At 43.0% G+C, this 21141-nt stretch overlaps 1 protein-coding gene across 1 annotated transcript; it reads left to right on the top strand.

The window, feature by feature from the left end:
* The first annotated feature begins 8724 nt into the window (after positions 1-8724).
* Positions 8725-13056, top strand: LOC146058226 (E3 ubiquitin/ISG15 ligase TRIM25-like). Its single transcript, XM_083170374.1, has one exon. It carries the CDS (start codon positions 8862-8864, stop codon positions 10746-10748), a length of 1887 nt encoding a protein of 628 aa, XP_083026500.1. The 5' UTR covers positions 8725-8861; the 3' UTR covers positions 10749-13056.
* Positions 13057-21141: the final 8085 nt, after the last annotated feature.

Below are 21141 nucleotides of genomic sequence, written 5' to 3'. Positions count from 1 at the left end.
CCACTTCTCTTCACATTTCACTCACAGCTCTCCTTTTACTCCAACACTCAGTGACCATCTTCATACTCATCTCCATCATTGGCCTCAAGCCTCTAGTTGTATGTTGATTGGGTCCTCACTACTTACATTTAAGCTGTAATGTGTATTGAACTGTGGTGCTCTTTATTTGTACTGTATTTTTGTTATTTATTCAATGTTATGCCAAGTTTTGTCTCCCTGTATTGTTCCTTTGTACGGCGCTGCGAAACACTTGTGGCGCCTTATAAATAAAATTATAATAATAATAATAATAATGATGCTGAAAATTCTTTCACTTAACGTTAATGGGCTGAATTCGCCACGTAAAAGAACAATGGCAATTCAGCACTTTAAAAGGTCAAAAGCACAAATTACTTTTTTGCAAGAAACACATTTTAAGGCAGAACATCCGTCTCTGTCGTCTAGTGCTTTTCCTACTGTCTTTTATTCAACCTCTAAAAAAAAAAAAAACCAAAGGCACAGCAATCTTATTGCATCAGTCACTGGCATATAAGACAGAGCAATCATATATGGATACTTTGGGTCGATTTAGTATCGTGGTGGTCAATATAAATGGGACCTACCTAACCCTGGCATCGGTCTATATCCCGAACCAAGAACATGGTAGTTTTTATAAGGAATTTTTGACCCATCTAAATAAATTGGAAAAGGGCAGAGTTATTATAGGAGGGGACTTCAACGCAGTTCCTGATGATATTAAAATTAATGCAAGGGCCCCCCCTCAGAGTAAATGGAGATTAAATTCAGCTCTTTTATTGAAAAAAGAACATATAAGTCAGATAGAAACTTATTTGAAAGAATATTTTGAGATTAATTATACGGAGGACGTAGCAGCGACAACAGTGTGGGCAGCCCACAAAGCTGTAATTAGAGGGCATCTTATCTCATTGGCCAACTTTCAAAAATTAAAAGACCAGAAAGCCTGTTAGGATCTGGAACAACAGATAGAAAGGTTAAATGGCTTACATCAAAGGAACCCAAAGAAAACGATTTATAGTAAATTGTTGAAGCTAAAAAGCCAACTCTATCAGATCCAGTCAACAAAAGCTGCTAAAACAATGAAGTGGCTTCATTATAAATTTTATGCAAAGGGAGATAAAGCGGATGCAATTCTGGCCTCAAGACTTCGGGCGCAGAGGCAGCGGAATCGTATATTAGCCATAAAAGATACCCAGAACAACCTAACATATGACCCCACAAAAATAGCACAGCTCTTTAGAGCCTACTATGAAGAGCTATATAATATTTCTATAAAAGATCAGGAGGAAACGGCCAAAAATAAGTTGGATAATTTTTTTGCCCCATTAGTGCTGCCCCAGTTAACAGACCAGGACCGACAACAGTTAAATAAGGAGATCACTATTGAAGAAATTAGCGGGGTAATCAAAAATTTAAAAAATAATTCAGCCCCAGGCCTTGACGGCCTATCGGCTATCTATTATAAAAAATTTAGTGCTTTACTCACTCCTCACTTAAAAATGTTATTCAATAAAGTATTAGAGGGAGAGGCATTTGATATAGAGGCTGTAAAGGCGGAGATAATCCTACTTTCTAAACCAGGTAGAGACCCAACAATGTGTGGAAGTTACCGACCTATATCACTCCTAAATGTGGATCTCAAAGTTTTTTCAAAAATACTGGCCAACCGCCTGTCTGGGGTGATCGCGCGCCTGGTTCATCCTGATCAGGTTGGGTTCATCCCAAACAGGCAGGCCTGTGATAATATTAGAAAAGCCACTAATATTATAGACTATGTAGACAGAGCAAAAAGACCCACAATGGTCATGAGCCTTGATGCCGAGAAGGCTTTTGACCGGGTATCATGGTCATATATGAACCAGACATTGAGCCGGTTTGGGTTTTCTGGTCCTTTTTTGACAGGATTGAATGCGTTATATGCATCGCCAGCAGCGACGGTGGTGGCAAACGGGATTAAATCACTACCATTCTTAATTAAGAATGGGACAAGGCAGGGCTGCCCATTATCCCCATTAATTTTTGCCCTTATGATCGAACCCTTAGCCGTAAAAATCCGAGAGGAGAAAGATCTTAGGGGGGTAGAAATAGGTGAGGAAGAGTACAAAATCTCACTGTATGCAGATGATATTCTGCTCACCTTAACAAACCCAATAGGTTCCCTGACCGCCTTGTTCCAGATCCTGCAGGAATTCAGAGTTATTTTGAATTTTAAGATAAACAGATCTAAGACAGAAGTATTAGATATAAACCTGCCGCAAGAAATGAAAAACCAGATAGCTGGATCATATCAATTTATTTGGAAAAAAGATAATCTGAAATACCTGGGAATATTCTTAACCAAGCATTATAATAATCTTTTTCGAGCAAATTACCCAAGATTGATCAACGACCTACAAAAAGATATAACTAGGTGGTCAGAACTGTATATCTCATGGTCAGGGAGGGCAAATGCACTAAAGATGAATGTACTCCCGAGGTTATTGTACTTGATTCAGGCTCTCCCAATTGCAATTCCCAGTAGTACAATAAAGAATCTACATAAGATGTTTACCCACTTTTTGTGGGCAGGGAAAAAACCAAGGGTGAGACTGAAAATCTTACAAAATGCTAATAAAGAGGGCGGCTTGGGGGTCCCAAATATCCAAATGTATTATTTAGCGGCGCATCTGGCACAGGCAATATTATGGCATTCTAATCCAGGGTCCAGAAGATGGGTCCAAGTGGAGTCGGAATTGCTGCAAATGCAGTCGATCTCGACTCTTTTGTGGATTCCACGGAAACTGAGACCTACCACGATATGTAATTTTCCCACGATTACATTTACATTGAATGTCTGGGATAGAATAACAAAAAAATACGATTTACTTTACAATCCACCAAAATTGGTACCCTTAAGGGATAATCCGAACTTCCCAGCGGGAAAGAATAAATCATATTTTAAGGATTGGGCAGGACAAGATATTCTATTCATCAATGAAATAGTAGAGTCACAGATGTTCCCTTCTTTTAGAGAACTACAGGAGAAATATAATCTACCCACAAACTGTTTTTTCCAATTTTTACAACTAAGGAGTTTTTATGGCTCCATAACAAGGGGACATCTACAGGAGAATAAGACGGTAGTGGAAACATTATGCTATAAAAGGGCTCGCTCGAAAGGTTTGATTTCAACAATATATAAATTACTACTTAGTTATAACAAGCCAAGACGAGCAGCACATGAAATGGCATGGGAACACGAATTGGGAATACAGCTGGAGAATAAAGGGTGGGATAAAATTAAACAAAATATAGTTTCAGTTTCGCCTTCAATCAGATATAGAGAAAATGCATATAAAATGTACACACGATGGTACATGACACCAATTAAATTGGCCCAAATGTTCCCGAATATGTCAGATGAATGTTGGAGGGAGTGCGGGCTGAGAGGCTCCATGACCCATATCTTCTGGGGATGCCCTAAAATAAGGGGGGTATGGACATTCACACAGGAGTTGATCAAAAAGGTATTGGGAATCCAAGTACCAGAGGAACCCAGCTATTTTTTGTTACCACAAAATATCCCGGGGATTCTAAAACACCAGCAAAAACTAATATGGTTCATATGCGGGGCGGTAAAGATAAAGATTGCTCTCCATTGGAAATCGATAAATACCCCTTCTAAGCAAGCGATTCTGGCATCAATTTGGGACATATATCACTTAGAATATTTAGCAAGCATTGTGGAGGATACATCTGTAATATTTGGTAAGATATGGGGCCCATGGCTTGAGCATAACGGCCTCCCTCCTCCATATACATATGGGCATTGAGGGGGACAGTTGTACTCTGGTTGGGTTGATAGGGTAAAATTAAGGCGGATAGGACCTAACGTCGTGAGACCAGGGGGGCAGTAGAGTTTTTTTTTTTTTTTTTTAAATTGAATTTATTATAAATTTTTTTTCACATACTTCCAAAGACACATTTAACAATACATAAACAGCACATAATGCACAGTAGATTTGTCAAAACATATTATTATGATCTCTTAGCTTATTACAGACTACATTTACATATATCATAACATACAATACGAGACACACAAATATAAGGGGAGACGAGGTAGGATAGGGGAGGGAAAGGGATGGGGGGGGGGAGGGTGTTATTCAAAATGTTTTTCAATTTTTGTTTAAATAGGTCCAATTGGGCCTTTAGGTCTTCTGAGCTCAAATCTCTTTCACCTTATTATTCTGATGGCAGATTGTGGTATCTTAACCATGGGGACCATGTTTCTCTAAAATCATCTATTTTGTCCTCCACCATACTGGAGAGATGTTCCATATGGAAGAGGTGCCATATCATTTCTTTTATTGCCATTTCGGCAGGTGCCCTCTCCATTTTCCAGTTAACTGCTATTTTTATTTTTACCGCACTTAACACATGCCATATGAACCTCTGGATAGGGCATCTTACACCTGGTATATTCATAGGAAGCAACACATACTCTGGAGCCTTTGGGAGTCTAATTCCTACTACCTGATAAATCAGCTCTGATGCGAATCTCCAAGTTTCCTGGATTCGGGGGCATTCCCAAAAGATGTGAATTAGACTACCGCTATATCCACACATCCGCCAACAACATTCTGCTGTCCCTGGATATATTCGCTTTAATCTATTTGGGGTCAGGTACCAGCGAGAGTATATATTAAAAGAATTTTCCCTGAATCTGATGGATTGTGAAACGGATATCAGATTTTTTCTAATTTTGACCCAGGTCTCTGGATCTAATTGCTTCCCCAGGTCCGTCTCCCAAGATAGCTCATGTGGCTCCCGTGTTTGCCTCCCATGGTATAACAGAAGTTGATACATTATTGTAATCAATCCCTTCGAGATTGTCCTCTTCTGACATAAGTCCTCAGTTTTTGTTTTTGACTGAGTTCTTTGTTTTTGTTGGGTGCGGGAAAAATAACTTTTTATCTGCAGATATTGGTAGAACCCTAATTCGGGGATCTCATATTTCGACCGTATCTCGGCTAATGGCATAAAGTTACCTGCTATTTCTAATTCATTTATGAATAGAATATCTACTTTTGCCCAGATTTTTTTGAAGTTTATTTCCCTACTAGGAGGGAATAAGGGGTTGTCTCGTAGGGGGGACAGAATAGCAGGGGTAGATGTTAATTTATTATCTTTATTTAATTTATCCCACAGGGATAGGGAGAACTCAACCACAGGAACTTTCTTTACAGAAGGCCTCAAGTTTTTTGGGACCCAGGGTAGTGATGCTATTGAGAACACTTTTAATAGTTCTGATTCCAGTTGGACCCATCTACGGGTTTCTCTATTGGAGTGCCATAGGATTATTTGTGATATGTGTGCTGCGCTATGATAATATCTCAAATTTGGGACCCCCAGTCCACCCTCCTTAGTACCCCTTTGTAGGGTTTTCAATCGAACCCGGGGTCTTTTACCCTGCCATAAAAAACGGGAGATCAAGTTCTGCCAGTTTTTAAAAGTTGAAGCCGGGATCCTTATAGCTAAAGATTGGAATAAGTAGAGCATACGTGGTAGTATGTTCATTTTTAGAACGTTCGCTCTACCCGTCCATGATAGATGTATATTAGTCCAGTCTTTAAAATTGTTTGTAATTTTAGTTATTAGACTAGGGTAATTTGCGTTAAATAGTTGATGATAATTTTTCGTTATATTTATTCCCAAGTATTTAATTTGATCTTTTTTCCACTTAAATTTATAAGCTGCTTCAATACTCTCTTTCACTTTCGAAGGGAGATGAAAATCCAGCACTTCTGTTTTGTCCGTGTTTATTTTGAAATTTGAGATTATACTAAATTCATGTATCATCTCAAATAATTTATTTAAGGACTCTACCGGCTCTGCTATCGCCAGGAGTACATCGTCGGCATACAATGCCGACTTGTATTCCTCCGCTCCTATTTTGATCCCTTTTATTCCCTTCTCATTCCTTATTATGGCTGCCAGGGGTTCGATCATAAGGGCAAATATCATAGGGGACAGGGGGCACCCCTGTCTTGTTCCGTTCCTTATTACAAATGAAGGGGATTTCAGTCCATTAATCGATACATTCGCCACAGGGTTCTCATATAAGGCCTGGATTCCTGTCAGGAACCTTCCTCCAATTCCAAATTTCGGAAGGAGGCTGTTCATGTATGGCCAGGAGACCCTGTCGAAGGCCTTTTCCGCGTCTAAACTCATAACAAGGGACGGAATTTTTGATTCATTAATAAACGCAATCGTGTCTATTACTCTCCTAATGTTCTCAAAAGCCTGTCTATTTGGGATGAATCCCACTTGATCTGGGTGTATTAACAAATTAATTACTCTCGCTAGTCGATTTGCCATGATTTTTGCGAACAACTTAAGATCTGAATTCAACAATGATATCGGTCTAAAATTGCTACATAAGGAGTGGTCTCGGTCGGGTTTAGGTATTACTATTATTTCTGCTGTTGTAGTTGCTAAATCCAATGGGCGTCCTTCCATGACTGACTCAAATAATATCTTCAACTGAGGGGCAAGGGCCATGGAAAATGTTTTATAATATATGGCCGAAAAGCCGTCCGGTCCAGGTGCCGAGGCATTTTTTAATGTTTTAATAGTTTGTTCAATTTCTACCTGCGTGATGGGAGCTTCTAATGTAGCCGCCTGAGTTTCAGTCAGGGTCGGTAGTTTACCCAGTGTTATCAACCTCTCAAACCGAGTATTAAATTCTTCATTGTTTATTACGTTCGGGATGTTATAAAGTTTGTAATAAAAATCCCTAAAGCATTGGGCAATGGCCTGGGGGTCTTGAACCAGATTATTTTTGGCATCTCTTATTGAAAAGACTCGGTCTCTTTGCCTACGCTTCCGAATACGGTGAGCCAGGAGGGAGTCGGCCTTATCCCCTTTTGAATAGTATTTGTATTGTAGCCATTTCATTGTTTTTGCTGTTTTTTCTAAGTTTAGTTGGTATAGTTGATTTTTTAATACTAATAATTTACTATATAGGCTACGGTTAGGGGTATTTTGATGTCTAGTTATCAATTCGGCAATTTGTTGCTCTAGCTCCCTGGTTAATTTTTCTTCTTTTGTTTTTTGTATCTTAGTGAGATTCATTATTTGGCCCCTTATCACCGCTTTATGCGCTTCCCAGATTATTGTAGGTGACATGTCTATTGTGTTATTTATCTCAAAGAATTCTACTAGGGATTTTTCTATTTCCTCTCTATATACTTGCTTAGCAAGTATTGCCGAGTTAAGCCTCCATTTGAACCCTGTTGTCTCCATGCCCCTCAGTTGAAGAGATAGTGAGACTGCCATGTGATCGGACCATACCACGGGGGTGACCCATGCCTTCTGAAGATCACCTGCGAGTTTTATGTCCACAAAAAAGAGATCTAACCTCGAGTACACCTTATGGGGAATTGAATAATGGGTAAAGGTAGTCTCATTAGGGTATAGAACCCTCCAGGCATCGTACCAACCGCTAGATGTAACTTTTTCCTTCAACCTTTTTGATTCCTGACTCACTGTGTAGCTTGGCGGGTGTTTTGCTTTTCTGTCCCACTTTGGGTCCATAATTGCGTTAAAGTCCCCCCCTATAATGGTTTTACCCTTTGCTATTTTATTAAATTGTTTAAAAAAATCTGCATAGAAACTCTTTTGCTCTGCATTGGGGACATAAACTGACGCTACTGTTAGTAAATTGTTCATATGGGACAGTTGTACTCTGGTTGGGTTGATAGGGTAAAATTAAGGCGGATAGGACCTAACGTCGTGAGACCAGGGGGGCAGTAGAGTTATGGGAAGGAGGAGGGAGAAATTTCTGACTGTGACAATTCTCGTAGAGGAAAAAGGGTGGGATAACATACCGATGCTATCCAATTTTTTTTTTTTCATTGTTTTTTTTTCTTTGGGATGTATGGGCCGTCGTAAATATAGTGAAATATGTATAAGAAAATTACCAGCGGTAAAAGATGACGGCATGTAATTGCATTGTATGTATTGTGAAAAATCATGTAATAAAATTTAAATTAAAAAAAAAAAAAAGTATTCCCGTTGATATTCGAATTACCTTATTGGTTAGATAGTTCATTGCGCTCTTGTTGTCGAGCAGCAGTTATTAAACATGTTCATCCTGCACCATTCAGTCTCTTGTCTCTGATTTAGTACAGTACTACGTGGTGTTATATTCTATTATTCATGTTCTAAGGATTGCCATCCGTAAGCTTCTGTAAAATCTGAACAGGGGGCGGGCTTTCCCCTGCTATACTCTGTGCGCTCACGTGACCAGCGTGAGCGCATCATAGAGTTCATTAGCATGCGCCTTATTAATATGCGCACATGCGCAGTAGCCCCGGAGCAGTGTATTACGTGTGTGCGCGCGCGCGCGCACCTTCCCTGGCTCCGGCGGCATCAGCCTGCTCCCCCGGCTGTGGAGTAGGTAAGTGAAATTTCTTTTCACTTTTCCTACTCCAGCGATAGTCGGGAGGCTTGCACTACAACCCACCAGCTGTTGCTAGGTGGCAATCCTATTCCCTAGAACAAAGAAAGTTTGCAGGTCATAGATTCCTGCAAACTACTGTGTACTGTATCTAAGATGCCTCGCCCTGTGTACACTGTCAAAATGTGACCTAACTGGTATCTGAATGTCAGAGACTCTCACTTTCATTTCCCTCCCCTGCTGCTGGCAGGAGAGGGAAATGAAAGTGAGAGTGAGTGTCCCATAGTGTATCTGAGACTACAGACAATCTGATTGACAGCTCAGCCTCGCCCTATAAAATGTGACCACACATCTAAGTGGCAGAGACTCTCACTTTAATTTCCCTCTTCTGCTGCCAGCGATGGCGTCTGCTGATCTGAGACCGGAGCTGGTCTGTTCCATCTGCCTGAGCATTTATACAGATCCTGTAACCCTGAGATGTGGCCACAACTTCTGCCGGGTCTGTATTGATCATGTGCTGGATACACAGGAGGGGGCTGGAGCTTATACCTGTCCTCAGTGCAGAGCAGAGTGTCAGGAGCGTCCTGCACTGATAAGGAACATTCCTCTGTGTAACATACTGGGGAAGTTCATGTGTTGTCAGCCAGATCAGGAGGAGACTGGGATCTGCTGCACTCACTGTATTCACTTTCCTGTACCTGCTGCTAAGTCCTGTCTGCTGTGTGAGGCTCATCTGTGTGATAATCACCTGAGAGTACACAGCAAGGCAGCAGAACACGTCTTATGTGACCCCACCACTGCCCTGGGGAACAGGAAATGCTCCGTCCATAAGAAGGTCCTGGAGTATTACTGCACTGAGGATGCTGCCTGTATCTGTGTGTACTGCAGACTTGATGGAGAACATCGGGGACACCATGTGGAGATGCTGGATGAGGCCTCTGAGAAGAAGAAGGAGAAGCTGAGGAATGTTCTGCAGAAACTGACCAGGAAGAGAGCGCAGACTGAGAAAAGAGTCCAGAGACTGCAGAAGCGCAGGAGACAGGATCAGAGAAAAGCAGCGGGTGTAACAAAGACAGTCACTGCCCTGTTTAGTGACATCAGGAGACAGCTGGAAGACCTGGAGGAGAGAGTCCTGAGTGAGATCTCCAGGCAGGAACAGCGCGTTTCACTCTCAGTCACTGATCTGATCCAGCAGCTGGAAAAAAAGAAGGTCGAGCTGTCCGGGAAGATGCGTCACATTGAGGAGCTGTGTAACATGTCTGACCCAGTGATTGTCTTACAGGAACCGGACACAGGGGACTTGTGTGACACTGAGGACACAGAGAGACATGATAACCAGGTCCGTGGTGCAGGTGATCTGGATGTTGGTCTTATGTCAGGGAAATTACACAAATTATCTGATATAATAACAGGGATAAATACAGGGATCTATGTGCAGGAACCTACAGACCTATTACTAGGTGTAGCCACAGCTGGTAATACAAAGGGGGGTATTCAATCCCCACCACTACTTCAGACAGGATTGAAGAGGCAGCTCAACAAAAGGGACCAAACTTTAAAAGAAATCTTGACAATCAGTGGCCATTGTTTGGACACGCCCCCGATTCAGCCGATCGGAAAACGGGCAAGGGTTCTGACTGTCAAGATGAACAGACAGTTGGAACCTGGGATTCAATACCCCCAAAAGTCTGATATAGTAACAGGGATAAATACAGGGATCTATGTGCAGGAACCTACAGACCTATTACTGGATGTAGCCACAGCTGGTAATTATATACAGATATCAGGTGACATGAAATCTGCTTCATGGTCAGATATAAAGCATAGACGCCCAGTAACACCAGAGAAATTTCAGTATAATCAGGTAATAAGCACCAGGGGATTCTCCTCAGGGCTACATTACTGGGAGGTGGATGTCAGTGAGTCAGATTGGTGTATGGTGGGGATGTGTTATCCCAGTATAGACAGGAGAGGAGTGCAGTCACACATTGGATATAATGACAAGTCCTGGTGTCTGGATAGGAATAAGAGTCAGTACACAGTGAGACATGACAATACAGGGATCCGGGTACCTGATAACATCCCCTGTGACAGAGTAAGGATATACCTGGATTATGAGGCAGGACAGATGTCCTTTTATTCTCTGTGTGACCCCATCAGACACTTACACACCTACACCACCACCCTCACTGAGCCCCTCCATGCTGCATTAGGGCTAGGGAATGGATGTGTGACTATATTGGGGGGAGCTAGGAGAGGTGATAGGAAATCTGCTTACCTCCCCTGATAAAATCCACCACTGTGGCAGCCCCTCCTACTATAAGATATGAGCCCCCACTGGCTAAGAGACTGGTGAAATCAAAGGGGGGGGGGGGGGGGGGGGGTGTCTGATTAATGAAACACTTTAGAGTGATGCTGATTTAGGTCTGTCTTACTTAGAGCAGTGATTGGCTTCATTAACTGTCAATCAGTGTATACCCTATGACTAGTCAGCTCTATACTGACTACTATTGGTTGTTGTGTTGAAAGGGGGTGTTGTCCCTGTATAACTCCACCTAATGGTGGTTCCATGATTGCTTCTTACATAATGTAAGATAGGATGAACTACAAATCCCAGTACCCTCCTCTATGGGCCTATTTATCAATAATCACATTTACAATAGGGATGGCCATCGACCATCGATGATTTGAAATCATTGATGGTTTATGGTCGATGTTGAATACTTTTGCCATCGATGTTGGAGAACCAGATGGTTTCCGTACATCAATGGCAAAGGAGAACCGATGTTTTCTTTTTATCTTCTTCAAGGTGCCGGGACACTGAGCATTGCTCCGCTACCCCCCCCCCCCCCCCCCCAAAAAAAAAATATGGAAATCCCGTGCCCCAAGTTCTGATTGGCCCACGACTATTCAGTCATACATAATGGATGACCATCAATAGCTAAAAAAATCCATGGTTATCCATCACATAGTTTACTACTATCGATGGCTGGGTGCAGAATCGCCATCGAAGGTAACCATCAATGGTTTCTGCACCGATGGCCATCCCTAATTTACAATGCAATTTTCCCATGATATTAACACCCAATAATTGCACTGTAGAACATAGTTACACCCATCAGAAGAACAGTATGAGGCGGCACACGCAGGGACAGGGGCTCTGAAAGTATCTTGTCCATGCGATGTTTTCACATCAATAATCCTCCCAACACGACCCTCCCCACAGAAACATAGACATATAGAACAGGTTTACTAGGTGTTTCTGCACAGGTGATGGCAATCATATATAGAGAGGGAAGTCTAGAAGCAGAGCAATGTGTCCCTCCTGGAGAGGGTCATGGTGGGAGGTATGCATCAGTGCCGGGGCTGCCTGCTGACCACACATGTGGCACGGCCATTGCCAGGGAGGGTTCTGGAGGATCCACCTCCTGGTACTTTCTGCAATGTGTATCAGATGGTGTTAGCTGCGGGGGGCCAAACTGTGGAAGGCTTCATATTCCTAAACTTGGTAAAATGTATAGCAACGCATTCACCATGGAAACCTACAGGGGCTGCAGGTGCTGTTAGATATCCAGTGATCGCAGCAGATATCCCCTCAATGTACAGTATGCTGGTGATACTAAGCATTCACATTTACTTCTAGAATATGGCTGTATCAAGGATTTGTCCGTACCTACTGTATCTTTAATATCTATTTGGAATAAGAGAACTCACTAAATCCTGTAAGCACAATTTCTTGTATCTTTATTTGCATGCAATTGCACCAACATTTATCTAACGTTTTGCTAGCTTTTTCTGTTTGTATCACTTCCCCCAAAAGTGTGTAGCCACCTGGCCAGACCCTGTGCTATCTGCGAAGGGCCCGTTTAGTGTGTAACTTGCCAAAGCCACCCGTTGCTGGGGTCTGTGCATGCATGACCTTAGTTTGCTCTTTATCAGGACTTTCAGATGTATCCCATATAAAGTGTCATCATGTTCCATATGTATATGTCCATTGGGCAAGCTTTCAGAATATTACTGACGGTGTATCAAACCTATTCTGGGATTACCATTCTCCCACTTTGATAATGTGTTAGGATGTACACCAGGGTCTGACTTGCAGGAGACTGAGACTATCCGGATGAGGCACATCCATTGGGGCCCCTTTTTAGAACAATCCGGTCCATTTATCTTTGTGATCTAATTTGGGATCATCCATTTGTCTGTTTTTAATAAAGGAGCAATTATTCAATACTCTAAATAAAAAAAATCCACTTCTGAAGAAGAATTTTCCCCTGATGAAGTTCTGTTACAGACGAAACGTGTTGCGATGCCTTGCCTTTATCATGCACTTGTGAATAACTTGCTGTTTGTAATTGTGCCATTCTGTCAAAGAACTTTCCAATAAAATACATTCTGTACAACGTTGCTTCTGCTTCACTGGATCATGGAACTGTAACCCGCAATTATTTATTATTTATGATCAGTTTATTATATAGCGCAGCAGATTCCGTTGCGCGTTACAATAGGAGACAGCGATACAACAAACTGGGTATTTACAGACAGTCAAAGGTAGGAGGGCCCTGCTCGCAAGCTTACAATCTATAGGGAAATGTGTTTTTATTGGCGCCAAATCACTGTTGCTATATATATATATATATATATATATATATATATATTTCTTGTGTTCCTTGCCTTCAGGGAAATTTAGTGTATAGGCTGCCTTTATTTATACATTACATTTAGCGGGTTCCAAAATATATATATTGTATATATATATATATATATATATATATATATATATATATAAAGTCATGGTATTTATTCTGTACAGGGAAATTAGTTTGGGATTGTGTAAACCATGTTTGAAGGAGAGGGTTCTGCCCTGATGATAGACCAACGCTCCCAAGTGCAGGGATTTCTAGGAATCTGAATATAGTCATTCTGGGAACCTTATCAAAGGCAGCAGCTGCCCTCTAGTGGACGTAAAGGGAACAGCCACAATAAGAAATAATTTATCCTGCAGCATAGGTAGAGAGCTCCAGTCTAAAGGCTGGGAACAAATTAGACGACTTTTTCCATCAATATGCACAATAACGATATTTTCATGCATAGCGTCTATTGAGTGCGCACTATATCGTCAACAATGCGCGCTCTCATGGTTCATTAGTGACCCCCTTTGTCATCTGTACATGCAGCTCAGTCCTGACTATAGTCCTAATTCAGCACGGACTGTTAATCCGGGAAATTGCAGATGACTGTGAGCAGTAAGCCACCGCCCAGATCATTAACCATACGTAGATCTGGGGCATCAAAGCGTCTTTGTCGTCTCAGCAAATGTGAGTAATGGGCCCATACACCTGCTATCACAATTAATTGCTTCTCAGATCCAGTGATTCCCCCCCCCCCCTCCCCAAGATAAATGGTTTCTCCAATTCTCCAATCTATTTGACTTGCCCACACATTACAGATTTGTTTCAGATTGCATCCCCATATCAGGAAACAGCCCATACATCACCTCAATCAATTGTCTCTCGAACTGTCCCTTCTGTCATAATTTAAATAATGGGAGATGCTATAAGACTACAAGGGTAAAAACAAAAACTAGGGGTCCCCCATTATTTAGGAACCAGCACCGGGCTCTGGTAACAGACGCTGGTTCCCAAATACGAGGGACAAAATGACTAGGGGTCCCCCGTAGTTTAGGAACCAGCACCGGGCTCCACTAGCCAGGGAGGTAATGCCACAGTCAGGGGACACATCATTAGTCCCGTGACTGAAGCATTCAGCCACCCTAGCTAGTCAGCCCATGCCGGAGATTCCTGGGGAGGTTGGGACCCCCTCAAATAGAGGGGTCCCCCTCTCCAGTGTACCCCAGGCATGTGGAATTTAAGAAACTCTGATATCCACAGAGCAATACAGTTTCTGCCCACGATAACACCAAAAAAAGCTTCCACCACAGACAGCTCTAACAGACACAAAAACATAGAAATGGTGCACCCACTGGCGAAACAAATTCATCTTACACAATTGATAAATTAGATACCACGAGGATCAGAATGTCAATCTGAAAAACTCAAAACAAAAACAAAAAAAAGGACCATAGTGCAATACTGTAAGTCACTTTAAAATGGTTTTATTTTCTGCTGGCCACTCACCTGAAGGAGATTGAAATGCGCATGTAACAAAGAGCAGCGTCATGAGTTAGTGACTCATACATATAGGGGCTTGATAGAAAACGAAATAGTGCAATACTGTAGTATAAAAGGCTTAAAACAATTCATGCACTCACAATATAAAGAATAGTAAAAGCATATCAGCCGTTTTTAGGGTTTATGGGTCCCGGGTTAAGGTTGTTCCTCACACAGGATCACCTGGATGTCATCAATCTCGTCCGGTCCGTTCGGTGATGATAATTTGCTTGAGCGCGCTTTCAGGCTAAGTAAGCCCTTCCTCAGAAGCATAGTCATCATCATCAGACGGGGCGGTTCTTAAATACCCCGTACATGAAGCCAAACAGCCGTTCTTTTGGCTGGCTGTGTCCGGATAGGATGCCGTGTCCCTGGCCGGATGTAGTAGCAGGGAGTTCATTGCCGCTTCATATCCTTACATTTGACACGCACGTCCATTTAATTCAAAAATGAGTCTTGTGGAACGCAAACAGTAAATCCTCATGGAACGCAAAGCGGCAATGAACTCACTGCTACTACATCCGGCCAGGGACGCCGCATCATATCCGGGCACAGTCACCCGGAAGAACGGCTGTGTGGGGCTACCTACGGGCTCAAGAAAGGTAAGTATCAGTATGTATGTGTTATGTATTAAACTTTTATTTTTCATGGGTGTCAGTGTGGTTATTTAACTATTTATTTTACTGTGGAACTACAAGTGCCAGCGGGCCCTTTAATGCCCCGCATGCTGGGACTCCAAGTCCCAGCATGCGGGGGAGGCTTGCTGGGACTCATAGTTCCACAGTATAAGACAATAGTTTTTAATTACATTTTTTCACACTTTATCAGCCCAGTGGCCACCGCTCCAGGGCCACCGGGGACAGCACCAGGCTGACCGGTCAGGGGGAGAATGCTTTGGCCGGAGGGACTCATGCATCGTGAGCGGGTCGTCCTGGTGTGTACCTTACATAAGAAAAGGAATATGTTGGGTGTGCGGTCTTGACAATTTCCAAATATCAGTTAGCGAACAGGAGAGGTATTGGATGAATATTGACTGGGATAGTAAGCTTGTGATTAATAAAGTTTATTATTTTGTTCCAGAACTTTTTGATGTGGCCGCAAGCCCAGAGATTGTGGAAGAGAGTTGCATCACTACTCTTAAGGCCCCCTTACATTATGCGATTTGGGCACGATTTTGCCCGATTCGGATGAATCGGGCAGTGAAATCGTCCCAAATCGCATATGGAGACATCCCCTCCGACCCGTGCGCATCGGATCGGAGACGGGAGGTCGGACTTGCTATATCTTATGTGCTATATAGATTTGCTATATCTTATGTGCTTCCCGGAGCCGTGCTCCCCCGCAACAGGGGACCTACCAGAGCAGAGGGATCAGGCGCAGGGAGCCGGGCAGCATCAGCGGGAGCAGGGGGGGCGGCGCAGAGTACCAGGGAGCCGGACAGGAGAAGACGCTGCAGCAGCAGCACTTAAAAAAAAAAAAGCCCATACAAACGCATAGGAAGCCATTCATTGGCTGAGACCTCTCTCAGCCAATCAGCGATTGGCTGATACCTCTCTCAGCCAATCGCTCATTGGCTGAGAGAGGTCTCAGCCAATCAATGGCTTGCTATGCATTTGTATGGGGAATTTCTTCTTTTGTGCTCTGCTGCTCGTGCCACTCGCGGTGCTGCTGCATCGTCTTCTCCTGCCCGGCTCCCTGGTACTCTGCGCACATGAAGTGCCATCGCATGTGATCCCTCCCGGGGAGCTGCTGGGACAATCGGGTCCGACTTGTCGTTATGACAAGTTGGACAAATGGAAGGGGGCCTTTACATTTGGGGCATCTGCCAGATTCATCCTCTACATAATGGCTTCTTTGTCTTTGAGAAATGTATGCAAGATAGATTATTTTTATATGTGTCTCCTGTAATAAAGATCATTTCAATAAACTCATCGTTTCTTTGTGGTATTTAAAAAGTGTGTCTGTAGCGAGCATATCTGGAAGATCCTTTGACCATGCTGTGGTGGCCTGGGCCCAGGTTTTTTGGGTTTGAGGCTTGAGGAATTCACTGTAGATTATTTTGGTTTTAAATTTGCCTTTTATGAATTTCTGTATTGTGTTCTGAAAAACAGGGATTTTGTACTTACCGTAAATCCTTTTCTCCGAGTCCACAGGTGTCACTGGAGTTACACTGGGGAATAGAAGGCGACCACAGGGAGCATGGGCACTTTAAAATAATTAATCAGTGTGACCAACTCCTCCCCTTCTACTTCCCCTCCCAGGCAGTCATAAAGATCGTGCCCGAAAGGGAGCAGAAAGATACAACACACATCCGAGAGGAGGTTCATCACAACATAACATCATTCAATACGTATAGTAGAAAAATAATATATATGTGAAAAAACAACCACACACAGAGAGTCAAACCAGACGAGACAGGTGTGTAATAACCATGTTTATATAACCCTGACAAGGGAAAACTCCAAAGGTTACCCATTAGGAACCTAACACTGAACGTAACAGGTGGAGAACAGCGCTGAGGTGGGCGTCCAGTGACACCTGTGGACTCAGAGAAAAGGATTTACGGTAAGTACAAAATCCCTGTTTCTCCTTCATCCACTAGGTGTCACTGGAGTTACACTGGGGACGTCCCAGAGCTTTCAACCCGGGTGGGTGAACGCTGAGATTCCCTTAAAACAGAGCAGCCAAACTGAGAAGCTGGTGCCGCAAAGGTATCAAACCTATAAAATCGCACAAAGGTGTGTCGACCTGACCATGTCGCAGCACGACAGAGCTGTTGCAGGGAGACCCCACGGGCAGCCGCCCATGAAGGACCCACCGATCTGGTGGAGTGCGCACCTATGTTAGCAGGAGGCGTCTGAGCCTCAGCAAGGTATTTTTTGAGGGGAGAGGGAAGGGGTTGTGGGGGGTCCGCACGCAGATTAATTATACCCTTATTCTATTTGTATAGGGTTTTATTGGAAGAAAAGAGCCGCCGTTTTCTTTAGATATTTAGGCGGGGGTGCTATCCGGGCAATAGAGTTTGAAGGAAAGAGAAAAGAAAATTGCACGGTGGATGCATAGGCGTGCGCACGGGGGGTGCCGGGGGTGCACAGGCACCTCCTAATAATGACTGTCACACACCCGCAGCCTTCCCCCCCCCCCCCCTCCCCTCCCGCTGTTTTTACCGGCGAGCTGATCGCATGGGGCACCCGCCTGCTCCTTACTAAAGCCTTTGAATTTGATCAATGACATCGGCGGCTCTGCTCATCATGCCACTGAGCCAAGCCGCCTGCCTGCACGGTGCACGCAGTAGTATTAGCCAGAGCGAGTTTGCGCGGCGCTACAGCGCTGCCTCCCACACACTTTCTTCCTGTGCGGTGCACAGTTTTTGACCCTACCACGCTGTAATGACACAAGCGCGGCACCAGGTCCAGTACCATTCATGCTGCTGCAGTGGGGCTTCACCGCACAAACGGCCGATCAGCAACAGACCGAGGCACTGAGGCAGAGCACAGGCAAGAACTTAAATACTAAATGAATATATACACACATGTATGAACTTCTATTTTCCAGCAGCACTCCCACGGACTTGCCCAATATATCACTCGGACACCGAGCTTAACGCTGGTGCAAGTCCGTGGGAGTGCTGCTGGAAACTAGAAGCTACATTACTAATTACTGAGCGCCCGGCAGTTACTTTCATGATCCTGTGAGTGCTGGTCTGTCAAGCATCTCTCTCTGTCTCTCTCGATATCTTTTGTGCTTTTTTTTTTTTTTTTTGGGGGGGGGAGGGAGGGAGAGATTTTCATCCCATTTATAGACAGGAGAGGCCTCAGTAAAGAAAAACAATATTTTTAATGTGTATCATATATATATATATATATATATATATATATATATATATATATATATATATATATTCTGTGTAAGTTTTATCTCATGTGAGGGCTAATGTGTAGTCTTCCTCTGTGTTGTGACTGGGAGTTTGTATCCCCAAGAGTGTACAGTTGTGACAAAGGGTGCCAAAAATCAAAACCGCTTTCCTCAAAAATTTGGTTTGTGACAGCCTTGGTGAGTGCTGCTGGCACAACTAGAGGACACCCAAATTTAGACCTTTACACCAACAGCAATTTCTGTCTTTTAGAGCAGAGTTGCAAGGTTTAGTAAGACTTATAACAGATTTGCTGGACACTGTACCTTTTCGGGTGCATATAAATAATACTGTCATGTAATTAGTATAACTTTTTATTTTATTGGTGTATTTTATCGTCGTTTTTGTTGGTTTGGTTGATTTTTATTTTTTTTAAATCATGCTGGCCACACATTCTAATTCTACAATAGTGTATATATACTGGCCGTCAGAATACAACGCTGGCATCCCAATAGAGGGAATCCTGACAGCTGTCAGGTAGGTATACTGTACTTATCCTCCCTCTCCCTCCCTTCCTGCTGCCTAGCGGTGCCCTAGTAGCCTAATACTATCTGTCCCCACTACTCTAATCCCCGTGCCCCAGCACCTAAACATAACCACCCTGCAGACTAACCCTAACCCCACCTTCTAAGTAACTAACCGGTCCCTGAATACTTACGTTAAGCAGTCGGATTCTGGTCCACAGTGCCACCCCAACCAATCACCGCAGGCAGTGACTTGTTCATTCATTCACTGCCTGAGACCTCTGCCGTTCCTTCCCTTGCTGTAACATGCTGATGCAGATGCCATACACGAGTCCCCGAAGGGCTGCCTCTCCTTCTGGCTCTGGATAGGCCCGGAGTCTGTACAGTGGCTACCTAATTCTTACAGGGGCTTAGCAAGCACTCCCACCACCCCCTGCCAGAAGTCTCCCATCGGGATGGGGGCATCACGGTGTGAGGTGTAATGGGCATCACGGTCTAAGGTGTAACATGTAATCGGCATCACAGTGTGTGGCGTAATGTGCATTGTGGTGTGTGGTGTGTGGTGTAATGGGCATTACTGTATGTGGCATTATGTGTAATGGGCTTTTACAGTGTACATTTTTTGCAGCGCTTTCACAGCGCACTGTTCCTGTTTCTAGTATGTGCATGGAGGGAATGATTCGATCTGAAACCCAAATACATAAATAAGTCACCTTCTATTTAGTTTGCATTGACGCCCAGTAGGCGGTGATGGACATGCCCCTCCAATGGTGCACCCCCTAAGAAAATGGGCTGCGCACGCCTATGGGTGGATGCACACCAAAAGAGATGATTTATGTAATCATTTAAAACTTAACCTTTTGTTGGTATTCTTAAAATATTTAGAGGGGAGCCAGATATCCGTGTTCTTATATACGGAACCACGGGTCTGGGTCCACTCCGCTTATATGTGAAATTGGTAAGAGATTAAAATTTGACATACAGGTCACACATACATATAAAGTGAAGTGCTTACGCACTATTGAAATAAGATAGTGTGTGGTTAAAGATTAAAAGTGTTCGCCAGACTTGTTACTATGTTCTAGTTGTTGATGTACGGGTGATGTCTTCTTTTATTGGTTGGCAGTTGTTATGCTTTTTTCTATTGGACACTGGAATTTGGATATAGGACGGTTTTGTGTTATTGGAGTGTTGTTATCAAATATACCTCTCACACTCGTATCGCGGTGGTGTCACTTGGTATCTTGATTATACCTTATATTAGTGTGGTATACACTTTGACACTTTTATCTTATCCCGTCTTGAGTAGAGAGCGGGTGGTCGGGTATAGTTATATTCGGTGGTATAACGTGTTGGTAACCTTATCCAAGAATCCACTGCTATCTGGTGGTCAGGGAATTTCTTTAGGTAATTGTCTTGTATAGATGGTTAATACATAGTATTACATATACCTGGTCACTCTGGTTCTTATGAATGTGACTCTTCCGGGTCGTACTACCCTATAAATAGTTGGTAGTTGTTGTATTTTAATGACAGGTTGTATCCTGCTTTAATTAAGCTGTATTCCACCACTCTCTCTACATATGTCTTTGTTCGGGGTCACCGTATATCATTAATATTCTCCTTTTTCAGGGTGAGATTTTATATTTTTATATATTTTTTGGTATTTTTGTTATTTATTTGCTGTCCTGTCCAGTCCCTTAATGGGTATTAATTCCAGTTGGGGGATTTAATGTAGTTTTTAGGGTTAGTGGTCCATTGTCAGTATTCCACTGCCATCTAGTGGCTTTAATTGGGAAATACTGGGATCAGTTCCCCTATATTGTAGGTTGCTACCACCTTAATTAGGTATAATACTAAGTCGCTGATTTAGTATTAGTAAATGGGTTATATTCCCTTAATTCCGATTAATTAATCAGACTTCAGTGATTTGCCTGTTATGTGCATTTATTAGTACATGCAATTTAGGTCTCACTTTAGCTGATAATTATAATGGCTTTGTATTGCCCTGTTATAATCGGTGGTTATGCTTCAATACTAAGGTGGGTTAGACTTGACTTCTGCACTCAATTGTCCGTGCAGGCTAGGTCTCACTATGGCAGAGCCTACTCCTACAATCCCCTCCGTTTATGC

Source organism: Crinia signifera, chromosome 2 (assembly GCF_055691185.1).
Source record: "Crinia signifera chromosome 2, ASM5569118v1, whole genome shotgun sequence".
Classification (NCBI taxonomy): domain Eukaryota; kingdom Metazoa; phylum Chordata; class Amphibia; order Anura; family Myobatrachidae; genus Crinia; species Crinia signifera.
The sequence above is the reverse complement of the archived record's forward strand: the minus strand, read 5'-3'. Positions and strand labels throughout refer to the sequence as shown.

Excerpts from the sequence above, each read along its gene's own strand:
- LOC146058226 (XM_083170374.1), top strand. The coding sequence starts at position 8,862 with ATGGCGTCTGCTGATCTGAGACCGGAGCTGGTCTGTTCCATCTGCCTG.